The 15,553-nt window shown below is 42.4% G+C and overlaps 1 protein-coding gene across 2 annotated transcripts in view; it reads right to left on the bottom strand.

Moving 5' to 3' along the window:
- Positions 1 to 15,553, bottom strand: part of SCN8A (sodium voltage-gated channel alpha subunit 8) — a 213,973-nt gene that overhangs the window by 9,538 nt on the left and 188,882 nt on the right. For both annotated transcript variants that reach the window (XM_020966210.1, XM_078156923.1), the window contains 5 exons: positions 12,275 to 12,397; positions 5,300 to 5,584; positions 3,587 to 3,640; positions 2,848 to 2,985; positions 1,610 to 1,714 (listed from right to left, as the gene is read on the bottom strand). In XM_020966210.1, the coding sequence (XP_020821869.1) occupies positions 1,610 to 1,714; positions 2,848 to 2,985; positions 3,587 to 3,640; positions 5,300 to 5,584; positions 12,275 to 12,397 (705 nt within the window). The remainder of the gene's footprint in view (positions 1 to 1,609; positions 1,715 to 2,847; positions 2,986 to 3,586; positions 3,641 to 5,299; positions 5,585 to 12,274; positions 12,398 to 15,553) is intronic.

Below are 15,553 nucleotides of genomic sequence, written 5' to 3'. Positions count from 1 at the left end.
CTACCTCCCAAGACAGCCCCTTTCATTTTTCCACAATTGCAAGCTGTCAGGAAGTTTTCCTTTCACTGAGTTTTAATTTGGTTCTCTAATTTCCACCTTCTCCTTCTAGGCCTAGTCCAGGGGTAGAGAACTTGCAGCCTTAAGGCCACAAATTTCCCACCCCTGGCCTGGTCCTTGGGATCAAGCAGAACAAGCCCCATCTCTCTTCCACATGACAGTCCTTCAAATATGTCAAGTGGTTATCATGTCCTTACTAAGCCTTTTCTTCTCCAGGCCCTTCAAAGGCCCTTCTTCAGCACTGTCTCTAGTCCCTTCTCCACCCTGGTCACCATCTTTTGGCCATTCTTCATCTTGTTAAAGTCCACTTTAAAATGTGGCCCCAAGAATCTGACTTCCTTTGGCCTGGACGCTCCAGGCTATCTTAGTGAGGTCTGCGGTAACATTAATGATTTGAATTCGCTCATCCTACTGCTCATCCTACTGCTCCCTATTGCACTAGCTTCAAAGAACACAAGCATCCACCTGAAAAAAACATATTCAAGTTCATTCTCTCCTATCCTAGAAGATGATGAAGATGACAAAGCAGATGTACATGTAAACGTTATCTTCAAGACACAAATTCCCACAAATTTCAAAAACAAGATGGGGGAGCAAAAAAGTAGCTAAAAATAATATTTTAGATCAAGTTGGAGCAGTCTGATGAAGCCTATGGACCCCTTCTCAGAATCACGTTTTTAAATGCATAAGATACACAGCAGTACAAAGGAAACCAATTATACTGACATTTCATTATTAAATTAAAAAATACTAAATAAGTTCATGGATCCCAGGTTAAGAACTCCTGTTTCAGATGCTGCCTAGGAGAGAAGTTATTGCCATGGTGACTTTAATAAAAAGGAATAAAGGAAAGAACCTTGGGACTGCTGGGTGATGCCCCCCCTTTTTTCCCAGATTTCTTTTTCTTCTTTTTTTCTTTTAAATTCTGAGCTCTAAATAGCTGGGCTATCTCCTGTTTTGGAACCAGTTTAGCAACCTACCAATTAAGTGCAGCAGGTCGGATGCATCTTCTAAGATGTTATTTGCCTAATGATACCACCCAAAAAATCGGCTCATGTAAAGAGCTTTGACTTTAAGCCCACAGGGAGTGTGAACCAGCAGAGGCCTAGGCTAGCTTCCCATTCTGCCATCCTCTCTGCTCTTTCCAAATGACTATCCATAGAATCTCTGCTAATTTCAAGAAACCGTCTGTAGAGATCAAAATGTGCTTTGTGGAGAAAAGCTGAGAAGACAATAACTAAAAAAAGATGCATTTTTGGATTTATTCTCCCAGCCAGTTCTTGCTCATCTAAACCTTTGGTCTCACTAGGCTCTTTGCCAGTTATTGTTAACGTGATAACTCTTTGCTCCTTCATCATATCTCCCCCCTAACCAATGAAAGGCCCAGGGTTGTTACCCGCCTCACCCACAGATCTTCTGGATGGCATGGTTCAGTGAGGAAGAGAGAACGAGAGAGAAATAATTTACCCTTTTCCCTCCTTCCCAGTGCCCAGGATACTTCTTTTCCCAACATGCATTGCCTTCTTGCCCTTAGCTCTCAGAATACACTTACAAGGGGCCTGGGGATGGGTTTCTGGGGTTTCTTTGAGCCCAACTTCTTCATGGCATTGTAGTATTTTTTCTGTTCTTCAGTCATAAAGATGTCCTGACCTCCAAAGTAAAGGAAGGAAAGAGAGGAAGAGCTATTACAACGGATGCTCAAATACTAGACTTTTTATTTTTCCATTTTGAATCTCCCCTAGTGTAGTTCTAAGGGACAAGGTGAGGCTGAGGTGGTCCTAGGGCATCAATCCTGTTTAGGGAAAGCCTGGGGTGTCTGGCTTGGTCTGCCTTTTACTTGAGTTCTCTCAGATCCAAGCTAGAGAAGACCTAGGCCACTATGTGGCTACTGAGTTCTTCCAGTCTCTAGGTGGTCAGGGGAAAGTTCTAGTTTTCCTGGAAACTGACAAGACTTCTCTATACTGAGTACTTACTTTCAGGAGGGCAATGACTTTTTAAATAAGTACAAATGTCTTCACAACCACATAAGTATATCCTGGACCTGCCTGCCATCTCTTCTAAGAGGTATGTAGAATAAAAAGTGAAAACACATAAAAAAGAAAGTCATTCTACAATTATAAGACTTCCCATGGCTCATTTAGTTCAGGTAATATTTAATACCCCCAAAATCTGTTTTAACAAAATAAATTAGAGAATCCTTAGGAATTTTTGTAATTGAAGCCGGCTTATAAAACGAATGAAAGTCTTTCATACAAGCTCGAAATAAGTGGTCCATAGTTAGCAAGAATAAATTAAATGCCTCAAACTTTATTACAACAATTCACAGCGCATGGCACATAGTAGGTGCTTAATAAATACTTGTTGATTGATTGATTCCTATTTCCTATTCCTCTTCTATCGCTTTTTTTTTTAACCAGAATGATTCTCTCTGGTTCTGACAGCTAAATAATAGGATAATAAGTAATTAAAGTGCTCAGGAGCTGACAAGAGAAGGGAGGAGAAAGAGAAAACTTGGATAATCCTCAAGCTGCATAATTAACCCCTGAAACACCAAAAATGAGTGTTAGCAACAAGGCGAGTGAATAGGGAGCTGTCACAGAAGGGGCCTTATGTCTCAGGCTGGGGTTGGGCTAGATGACCTCTGATCTCCCTCTCTTTCCAACTCCCAGGTTCTATAATTCTGTGAGTCAGGAGAGGAAGCTCCACTTGTGAGAGGCCCAGTCTTATGCTGATGACAGCTGAGAGCTCGGATGAGCAGGGCAGGGGGTCATGGGAGGGGGGAAGACCTATCTTTTTCTTTTGTTGATTGAAGTTGTCAATGATGACACCAATGAACAGGTTCAGGGTGAAGAAGGAACCGAAGATGATGAAGATGACAAAGTAGATGTACATGTAAATGTTATCTTCATATTTAGGCTGCTGTTCAGCCTGCCACAAGACAAGAGAAAAATTCCAAAGTCAAGTTCCCCTCAGAACTGTGTGTGTGTGTGTGTGTGTGTTTTGGGGGGAATTATAGCTTTTAGACTGTGACATATGAAAAGCAGCAACACCTGTTCTGCCCTGGTCATCTCTGTTGTGGGAGGGGACATTGCACGTCATTCGTTCTCTCCTGCCATTGAACAAGAAAATTTTATGCTTCTCATTAGACTGGTTCAAGAGTTCTGGGGATAAAATGGACCTATCCTGACCAAGCCTCCCCTGGGAAAAAGGGGAAATCTAGTGGGAGATACACTGATCTGCTGGGAATGGACTTGCACAATGTGCCCCAGATGCCAGCATCCCACTGGGCCAAGCAGGAATCAGCATCTGAGCTCTAGGAGTCATTAATCAATTGGTGCTAACCTAGAAGAGTGATGGACTTTCAGGGGGGAAACCAGGGTCTGTAATTAACATGTAATGCAATAATTTCCCCTAGACGCTAATCCCAAACCTTTTCAGAAACACTTCCTTAGACTAAATTCACTTTTTCTCCCCTCTCTTGCTTTCTGCCCAAATCAAGAAGGGATACATTGTGTCATCTTGCTCTTACCTTTCGAGAATCCACAGCTGCATACATGATGTCCATCCAGCCTTTGAAGGTCGCCTGACAAACAAAGGCCATAGTTAGACTGTGCAGGCTGCAGCCCAGCCTGCTTTGGGATGGGGGAAGGAAGGACAAGTAAATAGGCTGGAGTCTCAGGGAGCACTCAGGAGGTAAGAGTCTTGCTCTGTGAGAGTCCAGGTACATTCTGGCTTAGACACAACATTTCCCAACTGTTTGTTAATATGGTTCCCAAGGGGGTTTTGTTCAAGTCACTAAGTACACCTGAGACAGTCTGGGAAAGAACCACATTGACACTTGGGTGAAGAATAGATGTTTCATTTGGTCTAAAACCCAGACAAAAGGGATATTTTGCTAAAATAAAAAGAGAGAGAGTGCCTACAAAATGGACCTGGGGGTAATTTAACAGTGAAGCAAAGACAATGAGGTCACACTACTGTGCCTATGGAAGCTTGAGTCCGTGGCGGGATGGTATTCCTGAGCCCCAGTGGACACCTAGTCTCTGAATTAAGGGCATTTACAATAAATAACAGGGGTCTGAAAAATGCATGGTCATATTTTAAAATGGCTACCCTCCTCCTCCACAAATACACTTCATCTAAGGCAGCAGCCTCAGAAACCTTACCACCAGCTCCTCCCTCTTTGTCTTTACCCATTTTATCTCTAGTCAAGATCTAAGCTAGTCATGAGACATGGTTAAGAGATTGGGGGACAGGAAAAAAACCAGGCATGGAATAACGAAATTCTGTAGTAACTTCTGTGGAATTTTCTGTAGTAAGAGAAAACAAAAACTATCTGTGTGCACATCTATAAGTACATATCACATATTATACAAATACATCCATCCACATATATATATATATATATCTCCATTCTCTATCAAGGCAATCTTCCTTAGACTTTCAGTGACCTTTCTCTGGTGCTGAGCATGAAAGTGATTTTGAGTAACAGTTTCAGAACACGACCATATGCAAGGCCACTGTCTTTGTAATTTTCCACTCTAGACATATATCTGCACAAATTATGCATGGCTTTAATACAATTGATTATGTATACTAGGATCTGTCTCAAACTCTGCTGCCCCTGCTGGATCTGACTTGCTTCTTGCCAGCCCGGAGAGAATGGGCAGCCTTTCTTTCCCCTCTTCAAACCACCATTTTGTCATTCCTCTGTCCATTTTTTTTCTTAGTGGTTGCCAAACAGAAGAATGCTGCTGAGCTACAAGAGAAGAATTCCTTTAAATAAGATCTTAGATGTTAGAAGGTTCTTTGGGAATTAATGCTAACTGACATTTACATTTGTAACACACGTTAAGGTTTTCAAAACCCTTTACACACATTCTCATTTGTATTCTCTCAACAAACTTGTGAGGTAATTCTTCAAATATTACTGCCTCCGTTTTACAGAGAAGGAAAAGTGAAGGCCAGAGAGGTTACAGAACTTGCCCGTAGTCACACCAGTAAGTATCATGGGCCAGGTTTGAACCCAGGTCTTCTCTCATGAGTAAGTTTAGAGCTCTTCCTACTATACCATACTTGCAAAGAGAGAATCAGGGTGTTTGCTTTGGATGGGCTTTAGAAATCATAAAGTTAGCTTGGGCCTTTGACCTGAGGAGAGCCATTTGTGACCCTGGCTCATGAATCCTGCAAGAGATGGCACCAGGTGGGGAACAGCCCGGCGTTGAGGAATATCAGAACTTACCACCTGGAGAAGAGCCAGATAGCCTGCCCCTACATTGTCAAAGTTGATCTTTACGTTCTTCCACCGGATCTCAGTGGAGTTTCCATCCATGAGTGCTTCACAGTCTGATTTATTGTTGACTTCCTCTATCTCAAAGCGGTACTCTGATGTTTCATTGAAGCAGTAGTGGTACTTCCCTGCAAACAGGTTCACCCCCATGATGCTAAAAATCAGCCAGAAGATCAGGCACACCAACAGAACATTCATGATGGAGGGGATGGCACCAACCAGGGCGTTCACCACCACCTGCATTGGAAAGGGGGAGAGAGCTTAGACACGGAGGGAGGCTCCAAGAGCACATTTCCTTATTTCCAGGAGGGGAATGATATTGTGTGGCTTATACTGGTCAGGAGACCATCGTGTTCTCTTTTGGACTGGTTCTACTCTGACAGTTCCACAGGGAGGAAGGACTAAACTTACCCAGGCCCGTGAACTGTATTTCAGGAGCATTTTAGTGAAATGTGCCACAATTTCAATGCAAATGAATTCTCCAGCCCAAGTTGTCCCGACACTTCTTTACTAGGCAGCAACTTTCTAGACTGACAGACTGCTCAGCCTGTTCTCCCCAATCCCAAATCCTTTATAAAATAGGAAATCCCAGATCTAGGAAAGCCCAGAGTAATGTCAAGCTTCCCAGCTGCCTTTAACAGACATTCCCCCACTGTAAAACAAGGTATGATCAGTCAAGATCAACCAGAGAACTGCCTTTTGAAGATAACAGTGAGTCAGTGAACAATACATAGAGTATTTTTGTGACTATGCAAGACCAGTTATCTTGTTTCAGGCAATAGCTGAGCATGCATATTTTGCAGGCTCAAGGAAAAAAAGCTATATTCCCTCTACCGAACAGTCAAATGAAATTGGAACCATGTGCTTTCTGCAGGCTCTTTCTCCTTCACGGTTTCTGAATTCATATGCTGCTGAGTTTCTGAGAGCTGCTTTTCACACAATGAGCCAGCCTTTGGTTCAGCAGACAGTCTACTCCCTACCCTGTCTGATGCCGATGACCCTTTGCTGGGTCCAAGCCGGACTTGCTTCTTCAATCTCATTTTTAAATGCCATAAAAACTCTCTAGGGAGTCTCTGATAGCTAACCAAAAAAGGGCATTTGTTGGTGACCAGCGATTGTAAGTCCCAAATCAGAAACAAGGAAATAATCATTACTTTTCAGCTCTTAGGCCCTTTATTTTTGTTCACAGTGTGGGTGACGAAAATAACTACCATTTATATAGCACTTTAAAATTTGCAAAGTAGCTGGTTATTATTTCCACTTTTTATGCCACTTTTCACTAGAAGAATTCAAAGCACCTTAAAAAACAATCATATAGTAAGAAAAAATACTCTGTTGGTACAACCTAGACTCTAGTCCCTACTCAGTTTATTACTCAAGAAGATCTGAGTTCAAATGTGACCTCAGACACTTGTAAGCTGTGCGATCAAGTCATTTCACCTCTGTTTGCTTCAGTTTCCTCATCTGTAAAAAATAATAGCATCTACCTCCCAGGACTGTTGTGAGATCAAATGAGATGATAATAGTAAGCGATATAGAAATGTTAGCTATCATCATGATCATCAAGAACGAATTGCTTTTCCTAGCTCTCCCTTAGAGGAAATGTAACCAGTTGCTTACAGTACAGATAAACCAAGTGTGATCTGCTTTCAGTTAACAAACCCAAGAAGGAGTGTCAGTGACCTCGCTCTTGTCTTGGACCTCTGGGCAAGGCTTCCTTTTTTTTTTTTTCTCATCTCACAGACTTTCTCCTCAGGCTGCTCTGTCACTGTGCAGAATGTGGGGCCGAGAAGGGCCATCTGCCCTTTCCAAGGAAGGAGGAATAACCTTCTCCTATCACAACCTACGGACCTGATCTTTGTATTAAAATGTGGGTTCTGGCTGTCTCCAATTTAGGTTCTCTGAATTGTTTGGGAGGTGAATGTCTCTTAATTTTCTGATCAAAAGGATCTCTCCAAGATCCACTAGTTCAGCTATTTGAATCTCATTGGTATAAAATTGTCAAATTAGTCTAGCCAGAGAAAACCTAGATGATTAAAATCCGCAGACAATGGGCAAATCTCATTTTAACTAACAGCTTTAATTTTCCCTGTCACTAAAATTTCTTCTTTTCTTTTTTAAAACAAGAACAGCTAATAAATTATAAAATGGGTTTGATTTCAGCTTCACCTCCTCCTGCTGTGCCCTTGTTCACCTTTTGACAGAGAAATGACCAAGCAGCAAATGAGCAAAGGAAGAGACAGAAAAAGAAGGGGGAGCAATGAGGGGGATGGATACTTCCCAAATGGACTAATCAAACCCTAAACATAATGAGAATAAGCTGCATAAAGATACCAAAATACTTCAGGGCCCAATTCAGGACCTTGCATCTGGTGTCTAAGAACATAGCACTCTGAGATAGAGAACTTTACAAGTTTGTATGAAGTCCATCTAAGCGAAAGGTTACAAAAGCCAAACCCATTGCTTTTTTTTAAAACTCAGTTAGGTGACTACTTCTTTGACGAAGACTCCTCTGACTCATCTTTAACCCAGTCTAATCTACACAAGCACAGAGAGGCTTACTTACCCTATAACCTGTGTATGTACCACAGCTGAACATGTCCCAAGAATGGAAGAGCTTCTGGCTAATTCATTAATTGATCTTTCAGTCATGCTTATATTTTAATGGCTAATTATTATTTTTTTTCTGCATAAGAATTAGAGTTGGAAGAGACTATTGAGATCATCTCGTCTAATACTCTCATTTTAGAGATGAGGAAGCTGAGGCCCAGAAAGAAGTGACTTGCCCATATTTATATAGGGAGTGATGCTGGGGCTCAAATCTAGGTCCTTTGACTCCAAATCCAGGGCTCTTTCCACTATGCCAGGCTGTTTCTTATAGCCTTTTTCCTTTGATCAGAGGCATGAAAGATATGGTGGACCCGAATGAAATTCAAATATGAACATACCACGTAAACACACTCATTGGCACTCGAATTTATTGGCACACTCATTTACCGGCAATCAAGGAAGCCATTTTATTTTCAAATTAACTTTATGAATAGAAGAACAAATACAAACAGAATTCATGAAGTTGTTAATTGTTGTTCTCTATTCTGGAATTAGCTACCAAGCTATGATACATATAGAACTAGTTTTTCTATTGTCTGTCTCACTGTATTGCACTAGTATGTTGGTTCTTAAAGGGCAGAGAACCATGCTGACTCCTTATTCCAATTTCCTAGTCCACAGGATCTAGTATAGTGTGTGGACACAGCAAATGTTAATTCATATTTTCCTGCTGTGATCAATGAATTAGGCATCGAAATATATTTGAACTTTTATTCCCTAAAACCTCTTGTGTGGCCATCTAGCCATTGAGTCAATGAAAGTACTCTGTCTTTACATAGACATTCATTCTCATTTTTTGTAAACTTATCTAGATGCGAGTGGTATTATCAATGATGATAAACCGAAGCCAGGTTATACCAAACTACAGACAGTCTTCTTATCTAGCTGATGACACCACAATGAAATGTGTATAGATTATATTTGACTGATAATGAGATTAAATCCCAACTATAGGTCATTGTTCTAAAAACCTTTTCTGTAATCTCTCGATGGCACTTAGCACATTGTGGATGCCCAATGTATACATAAAATCTGTCAATTTTTAACATCTGGCAGAGGGAACATGGCTTTCCAGTGCAGACTGTACATTGACAACTGACAAAAATGCATGCATGTATCACAGCATTACTATTTTATGTCCTCAATAATTTAGTAGCACACCAAGATCTTTAGAATGCAGACTACCACGAAGGAGAGAAAAGCAAAGAACTACATTGTGGATTTTCCTTTGCCAATAGCACAAGCATTTCAAATTTCTGGACTTTGGCTTGAGGGAGGAGAGAGAGAGAGAGAGAGAGAGAGAGAGAGAGAGAGAGAGAGAGAGAGAGAGAGAGAGAGAGAGAAAGAAAGAAAGACTGAAGTCAGTTTCCACCAGATGGGGTTGGGGACATCTATTTCCTCTCAAAAATGAAAACGAAGCACAGCTGTTTTGTAAGGGTCAGAGCCCTGATTTAAAGTAGCACAGTGACAGTGGAGCCCATTAGTGGTGAGCATGTTCAGGTGATGAGGATATTTAAAGATTGGAGGAGTATTTCAAAATTCTGGCTTAAAGGGAAAGCAAAAGTAAAAAAACAAACAACCCCCCCCCCAAAAAAAAAAAGCAATCCTTGAATACATTTGATTTTGGAAGTTCCAGTTATTACAGAGGAACTCTGATACGTGGCTGAGAGCCTACTGGCTGCATTCAGTCTTGGCCTATGGAAGGTGCTTTCTAGGGACCTGCTGGGAGACTGCATGATGAGCCTGCGTCCTCCCCATCCTTCCTCCTTCCACAAACATCCTGCCTTGTTCTCCATTCGGTATCACCATTTGCTGCATTAACCTGGTGGTTGTGCAGAGGAAATGGAGGTTGCTACAAGACACAAGTCCAGCTAATCAAATGTTGTAGGGGATACATTTACAGAACAATTTCCACTGGACATTTAATATTTAAAAGTCTTGGTGGAGCACACAGCTTTGTTTACATCATCTTTGGAGACAACCTGAGCAGGCAGTTTCACTGTCCTTATGTTCATCTGAATAGCACCAGTATGAAGCTTTCTCTAATTCTGAGACTTCTGGCTCACAGATTTTGCCTGGAAGCTAACAGGAAGGAAATGCTTGTTCTGGGATGGGGACTGGAATGGATGGGAGAGGAGGGGAGAGAGGAGTGAGGAGGCAGAAGATGGGGGCAGGGCCAACGAAAAAGCCCATTAGGCATTCAGATAACTTGTCAATGAGCCAGCAGTTATTGGCCAAAGAGCCAATGAAGACTCTTCCTTGAGACAGTAAAGTCAAAAAGCCTCTAGGCATGGGGATGTGAGAGAACTAAGGTCTATTACGTACTTTTCGTTAGCTTTCTGTATGTAATACAAACCTAATTCAGGAGAGTAGTTATCAATCTACCAGAGCCTATGGCACTGTGGGTCAACTGAGCAAACGTTCATGTATGTAACATGTGCTGTATTTAAGGAGCTTCTGTTGCAAGTCCCAGAGGTGGGAAAAGGTTTAAATAGCCTACCTATCACATTGCTAATGTGGTCTTTGTACTGCACTGACATCTCTTGAATAAGCTTGAGTAGCAGGGAGATCATTAACCCTCTTTTCCACGACTCTGAACCAAGATGAGAAGAGGGCTCCAGATGCTTAGCCCCTTGCTCTACTCACTCACTACAAGACATTCCCTCTCCTTACAGAGGTTTAGCTCTGAATCATAACACTGAAATAGAGACACACATTCTCTTAACAAAAGGAGGAAGACGAGGAATATCTAGTTGATCAATTCAGACATTCAGAAGTGGATTCTATTCCAATAAACTGGTGGAGAACTAAGCTTCCAGAACCTTCCATGGATTCATGGCAGATTCCAAGATAACTCACACTTAGGAGACCCAACTGTGACTGTGCTACAATAGGGAAATGAGGTTGCTGCAAATGGTACTTGGCAGGATAAAGACAATAAACTCTACAAAGACACAGTGAAACGTTGAGCTTCCTCTTCCTCTATAGGTAGGTCCAAGGCATACTAGACAGTGATTCCAGGACAGGAAGCAAATTCAGAAACCCTGTGCTGGCAGATAGTTTCCCCAGTTTGCTTGTTTCATGTAGACTATTACAACTGTTTAATTTTCATTTTTGGATTCCAGAAGGCAAATCCAACCCAAATGGTCTTTATGAGAAATTCTGCAAATTCTCTACATATCCTCTGGTTTGCTCTCCTGCATGCATTCAACATCTGAATGGAAACGTGAGTCTTTTTTTGACCTCATGAAGGGTAACAGACCTCTCTGATATTTGCCGGGCAACAGCTACCACTCAAAAATCAGCTGTTCCAGTTGTCTGTTTTGGTTTTAAAAAAAAACCAATGAACTTTTTTTGAGGGGACAATGAATGATTCAAATGACTTGAGGGGACAACGACAACGACCAAAAAAAGAAAAACCCAGCCAGAAAGAGGCATCCCGATGGAAGGAGCCTTGTTTTTCAGTTGGCAGGGCGACTACACCTTGCATTGTTTGGATTTGAAAGTGAAGTCCCCAGAAGTAAGAGGAAGGGAGTGGTTGAGAGATTTCTGGAGGACTTGCTAATGGCCAAGACTTTTGCATGGTGTTTTGTTGCTAATTTGACAGTGATAGGACAAGGGTCCATACAGCATGGGAAGAGTGAGGAGGGGGTGAAGAGGAAAGCTTTGCTATCAGACAAAGGCTGCCAGTCCTCATCTGGACTGGGCTGAGAACAACAAGGTGCAATAAGAGGAATTAAATTGGGGAAGGGGGGGGAGGGAACCATCCATCTCTTCTCCCAGTCAGGCCGAATTCCACCCAGTCCCCAATTCCACTCCTGTTATTGTGGTTCTAGGCCCTCAGGAACCCCCTCATGTTCAATGGCTTTGTTAGTGACTTTAGGCCACTGACCCTCCCCAAAGGCTTCCCTACACAGCTCTCTCCCTGAGTGAAGCCTAGACTTTTCAATGAGTCTTTGGGTTAGAATTCCCCTTCTTTGCACCTGGTGATTCTCCCTACTAAGTCAACAGCCCGGAAAGCCGTCTGGAGTGCTAAAGGAAAGCCAGGCCAAATGAGAACAGCCAATGTTAACATGTTTTGTGAATGGCATGTTGTTGTTGGGGGAGGGGAGGGGCAATATTCATGTGATGAGGCGGCTTAATGCAACTTCCCTTTTTAAGGGGAGGATGCAAGGGAGAAATAAGAGTGGAGGATCAAGTCAGCAGCTGTATCACAAGTTTGTTTTTAAATGATCTTTCCACCAGTGTGATCAGTTCTAGCATGCTTAAACAGTTTCCATTGGCATGCAGAAGGATCAGCTGCTCTGAGTATCTTACCCTCATCCCTTCAAAACGTGATAAGGCTCTTAAGGGTCTCAAAGCTCTTAGGGTCCTAAGGGACTTTATGGCACCTAGTTCCGAGTAGCCCAGGGCATTAGCTATAAGGCTGACTAAAGAGACCTACACAGAAACAGAAGAGAAAAAAAAAGGGAAAAAAAAAAAAGAAAGAAAGCAGAGGTTCCAGAAGGTTAGAATAAAGCCCCTAGCACTGATAACGCAGACTGGGCCCCCCCAGGGTACAGGAAGGTGGGTGGCACCAGCTGCCTACTTCAACTTGACTCAAACGACCTGGAAGGAAAGGTGGTTGAGAGAGGCAGAAGTAAAAAACACACAGAGGGAAGAGAAAAGTGAGAGAAGGCAGCACAAACGGGTCAGAAAGGAAAAAAGAGGGCTGGAGGGGGAGGGTAAGAGGGAGGAAATTCCATTGGAAAGAGAAGAGCCTGAAGAGATGACAAGAACCTTACCCTCGCCCTTTATAGTCTCTGCAGGTCCCAGAAGTTCCCATTAAATTAAGCCAGACAAATTTAAAGGTACCTATGAGAAAGAATACAGATAAATACACACACACTGCACCAGCTGTCCCCGCCTCAGTTTATTCACCACTGGTTTTCCAATAGGGATAATTTCTCTTAATCCTGGTGGTGGGGTGACCACGATAACAGTTGACAAAACACCATTTGTTTAAGAGTTTGATGAGTTAATAAATGAACAAATAAAATATACCGGATAAACAACACATCAGACCTAAAAACTCCCAATTGCAAAGGACTAGAAAGATGAGCAGTCACTGAGGACGGTCCTAGCCTTTTCACAGAAACTTCGCCCCTCCTTGCTTCTTCCTCCTCAGCCACAACCAACCCTTGATCATCCAAGAGGCAGAGTTGAATTGGATAACTGAGTCCACAATTCACCCCTCAGTAGCTAGTCAAGAGCTTTACTCTCCCATTCTCAAGGTTCTGAACCCCAGGCCATGGAATTTTCAGGTCTATGTTCTATCGAATCACTGAATTTTAAAATGGGGTAGGAATGTAGTGGTCATTTAATCCAATCTCTTTGTCTTTTACATAAGGAAACTGACGTCCAAGAAATGACTTGTCTAAGGTCCCCACGCCAGTCAGTTAACCGGGCCAGGACTAGAACCCAGTTCCCTGGAACTCCCAAACCAATGCCCTTCCCAATATAAGTTATTTCAGGTGCAATTAAGCAGTGAAATGGCCAGAAAGGCAGGCAACAGAAGAAACAAGAGGTAAGAAAAATGTCTCCGAACAATCAAGAGTTGACTAGACATGGAGAAGAAGCAAAAAAAAAATGAAGTAGCTAGACTTCCCTGGACCATAGGTTAAAATAGTGTTAAAACAGGCTTTCGGGTTAAACTCCCCCTCCTCTCTCCAGCTGAGTCATACTTACCTCAATCTACACGAGTGCCTGTACCAGGTACTACGGCACAAAGGCCTCCAACCACATGAATTGGACAGAGAGAGGCACAGGCAGCTTCTAGGGCTGCACTGGTCCTGGATTTTGCTATGGTCTGACTTTTGTTCATCCAGCTGGGAAACTGAATTCTAGCTTCCAGGACTCTCACTATAATACTTCCTAATTTGGTTCTAAGAAAAACAAACAAATAAACCCTAGTGTATACAATATAGGGCCATTTTTAATTTGTTGTTGTTTTTTGATAGGGTGACATTTTAAGGCAGAGTTGGAAAAATACAGAGTAGTTTTATTTGCTGCCTTTTCTGTATTCTATGTTAGCATTTAAATATGTAATTCCTGTGCCTCTGGATTGAATGAAGACATTTTGGGTTGTTGTTTTTTTTTTTTTTAAAGAAGGAATAATCAGAGCAGAGGATCGGCATAGGTGGGTCTGGGGCAGGGAGAAATTCAGATCCCAAGGATATAAAGACTCAAGGATTTACATTTTTTTCAAGTTATGGGACCTTTAATGAAGCAGATTTCTTAAGCCCAGAATGTTCTAAGCTCCAGGAGGACACCAATGGGTTTTCTGAAAGTTAAAAGTCATTTTACAGGGCTGTCCAAGGAATGCAGATAGAGAACCTGCCTCCTGCCCTACCTGGGGACAGAATCTTATCAAGGCAGTTAAGTCAAGTTCCAAGGGGTTTAACTGAAATAGGAGTTGGGGCTGCAGAGGCTTCCCAAAGATTACTGAAAACACCAATATCAGAAAGATTTACAAAGGACATGGTAGATATGGCCAGCACAAGATCCAGTGGCACAGATTTCAATCTTGCCCAAGATAAATGTAGAGGAAAATAGGGAAAGCAGCAGCACCCACCAATCTGTTGTCCTCTTTATCATCACCACCAGAAGGGGGCAATTAAAGTCCATTCAGTGCCATGCTGCCTAATCTAGGGTTTCCATATGAAGATAATACTAGCCCCAGTCATTCTCCATGTACTGGATTTTGGGAGAGACATTAATGTAATGCATCGATGAAATTGTCTTGTCCCTAACTGAGGCACTTGATCAAAGCCGACCCATAGTTGTCCTGTTTAACCACCTCTTTATAAAAAGCCTAGGAACTCCCTCCTTAGTGGCTTCCCAAGCAAGGCACACTGAACCCAGCTCATCAGGGTGGGTGGTTAAACCTAAGATAAATACATCCACCTAAAGTGGGGAAAGGGGTTGGGGGAGCACAGAGACCAATTCAGAAGCTGCTGTAGATGACCTGTCCCCAGTTGCTGCTGATAAGATTTGGCTGCTCAACTGGTCAGTCCTGTAGAGATTTATCAAGATAGATGGTGGTGGGCAAAGACAGAGCTGCCTGGATCATCATACAATAAGTTGAGAGACTCACTTAAAATTCTCCAAGTCTCCATACTGAGGCCTCTGGTGGAAATATGCAGAACACCACTTAGGCTGACATAAGGAACAAGAAGGAGGCTCAAACCTAAAATGAAGATCAGGGAACAACACGTGGGGAGTCTGGGGGATGGTGTAGGGCTGGAAAGATGAAGGGGATGCCAAGAGATTTCCACATTGATGTGAACATTGTTGAATGGAGAATGTTTCCATGGTTACCAATTCCAGGAGATAGTTGGTATAATTTGAAGATCTCCAGCCCCGAGCATGGCACACTGGCTTATCCCAGGGTTGAACACTGTTCTCTGTGGAGAAAGGGAATATAACCCCACCCCCACTGACCCCACTGCAATGGGAGGAAGTGTCTTCAGTGTTGATGAGGATCTAATCACAAGTGGTTCCAAACTCATGTCCTTGAGAGTCAACTGTCTTGCAGAGGAAAAGAAAAATAAATTG

This window comes from Phascolarctos cinereus, unplaced genomic scaffold (genome assembly GCF_003287225.1).
Source record: "Phascolarctos cinereus isolate Bilbo 61053 unplaced genomic scaffold, phaCin_HiC Scaffold_1;HRSCAF=81, whole genome shotgun sequence".
Taxonomy (NCBI): Eukaryota; Metazoa; Chordata; class Mammalia; order Diprotodontia; family Phascolarctidae; genus Phascolarctos; species Phascolarctos cinereus.
Note: the sequence above shows the minus strand (reverse complement) of the source record. Positions and strands in the feature narration are given on the sequence as shown.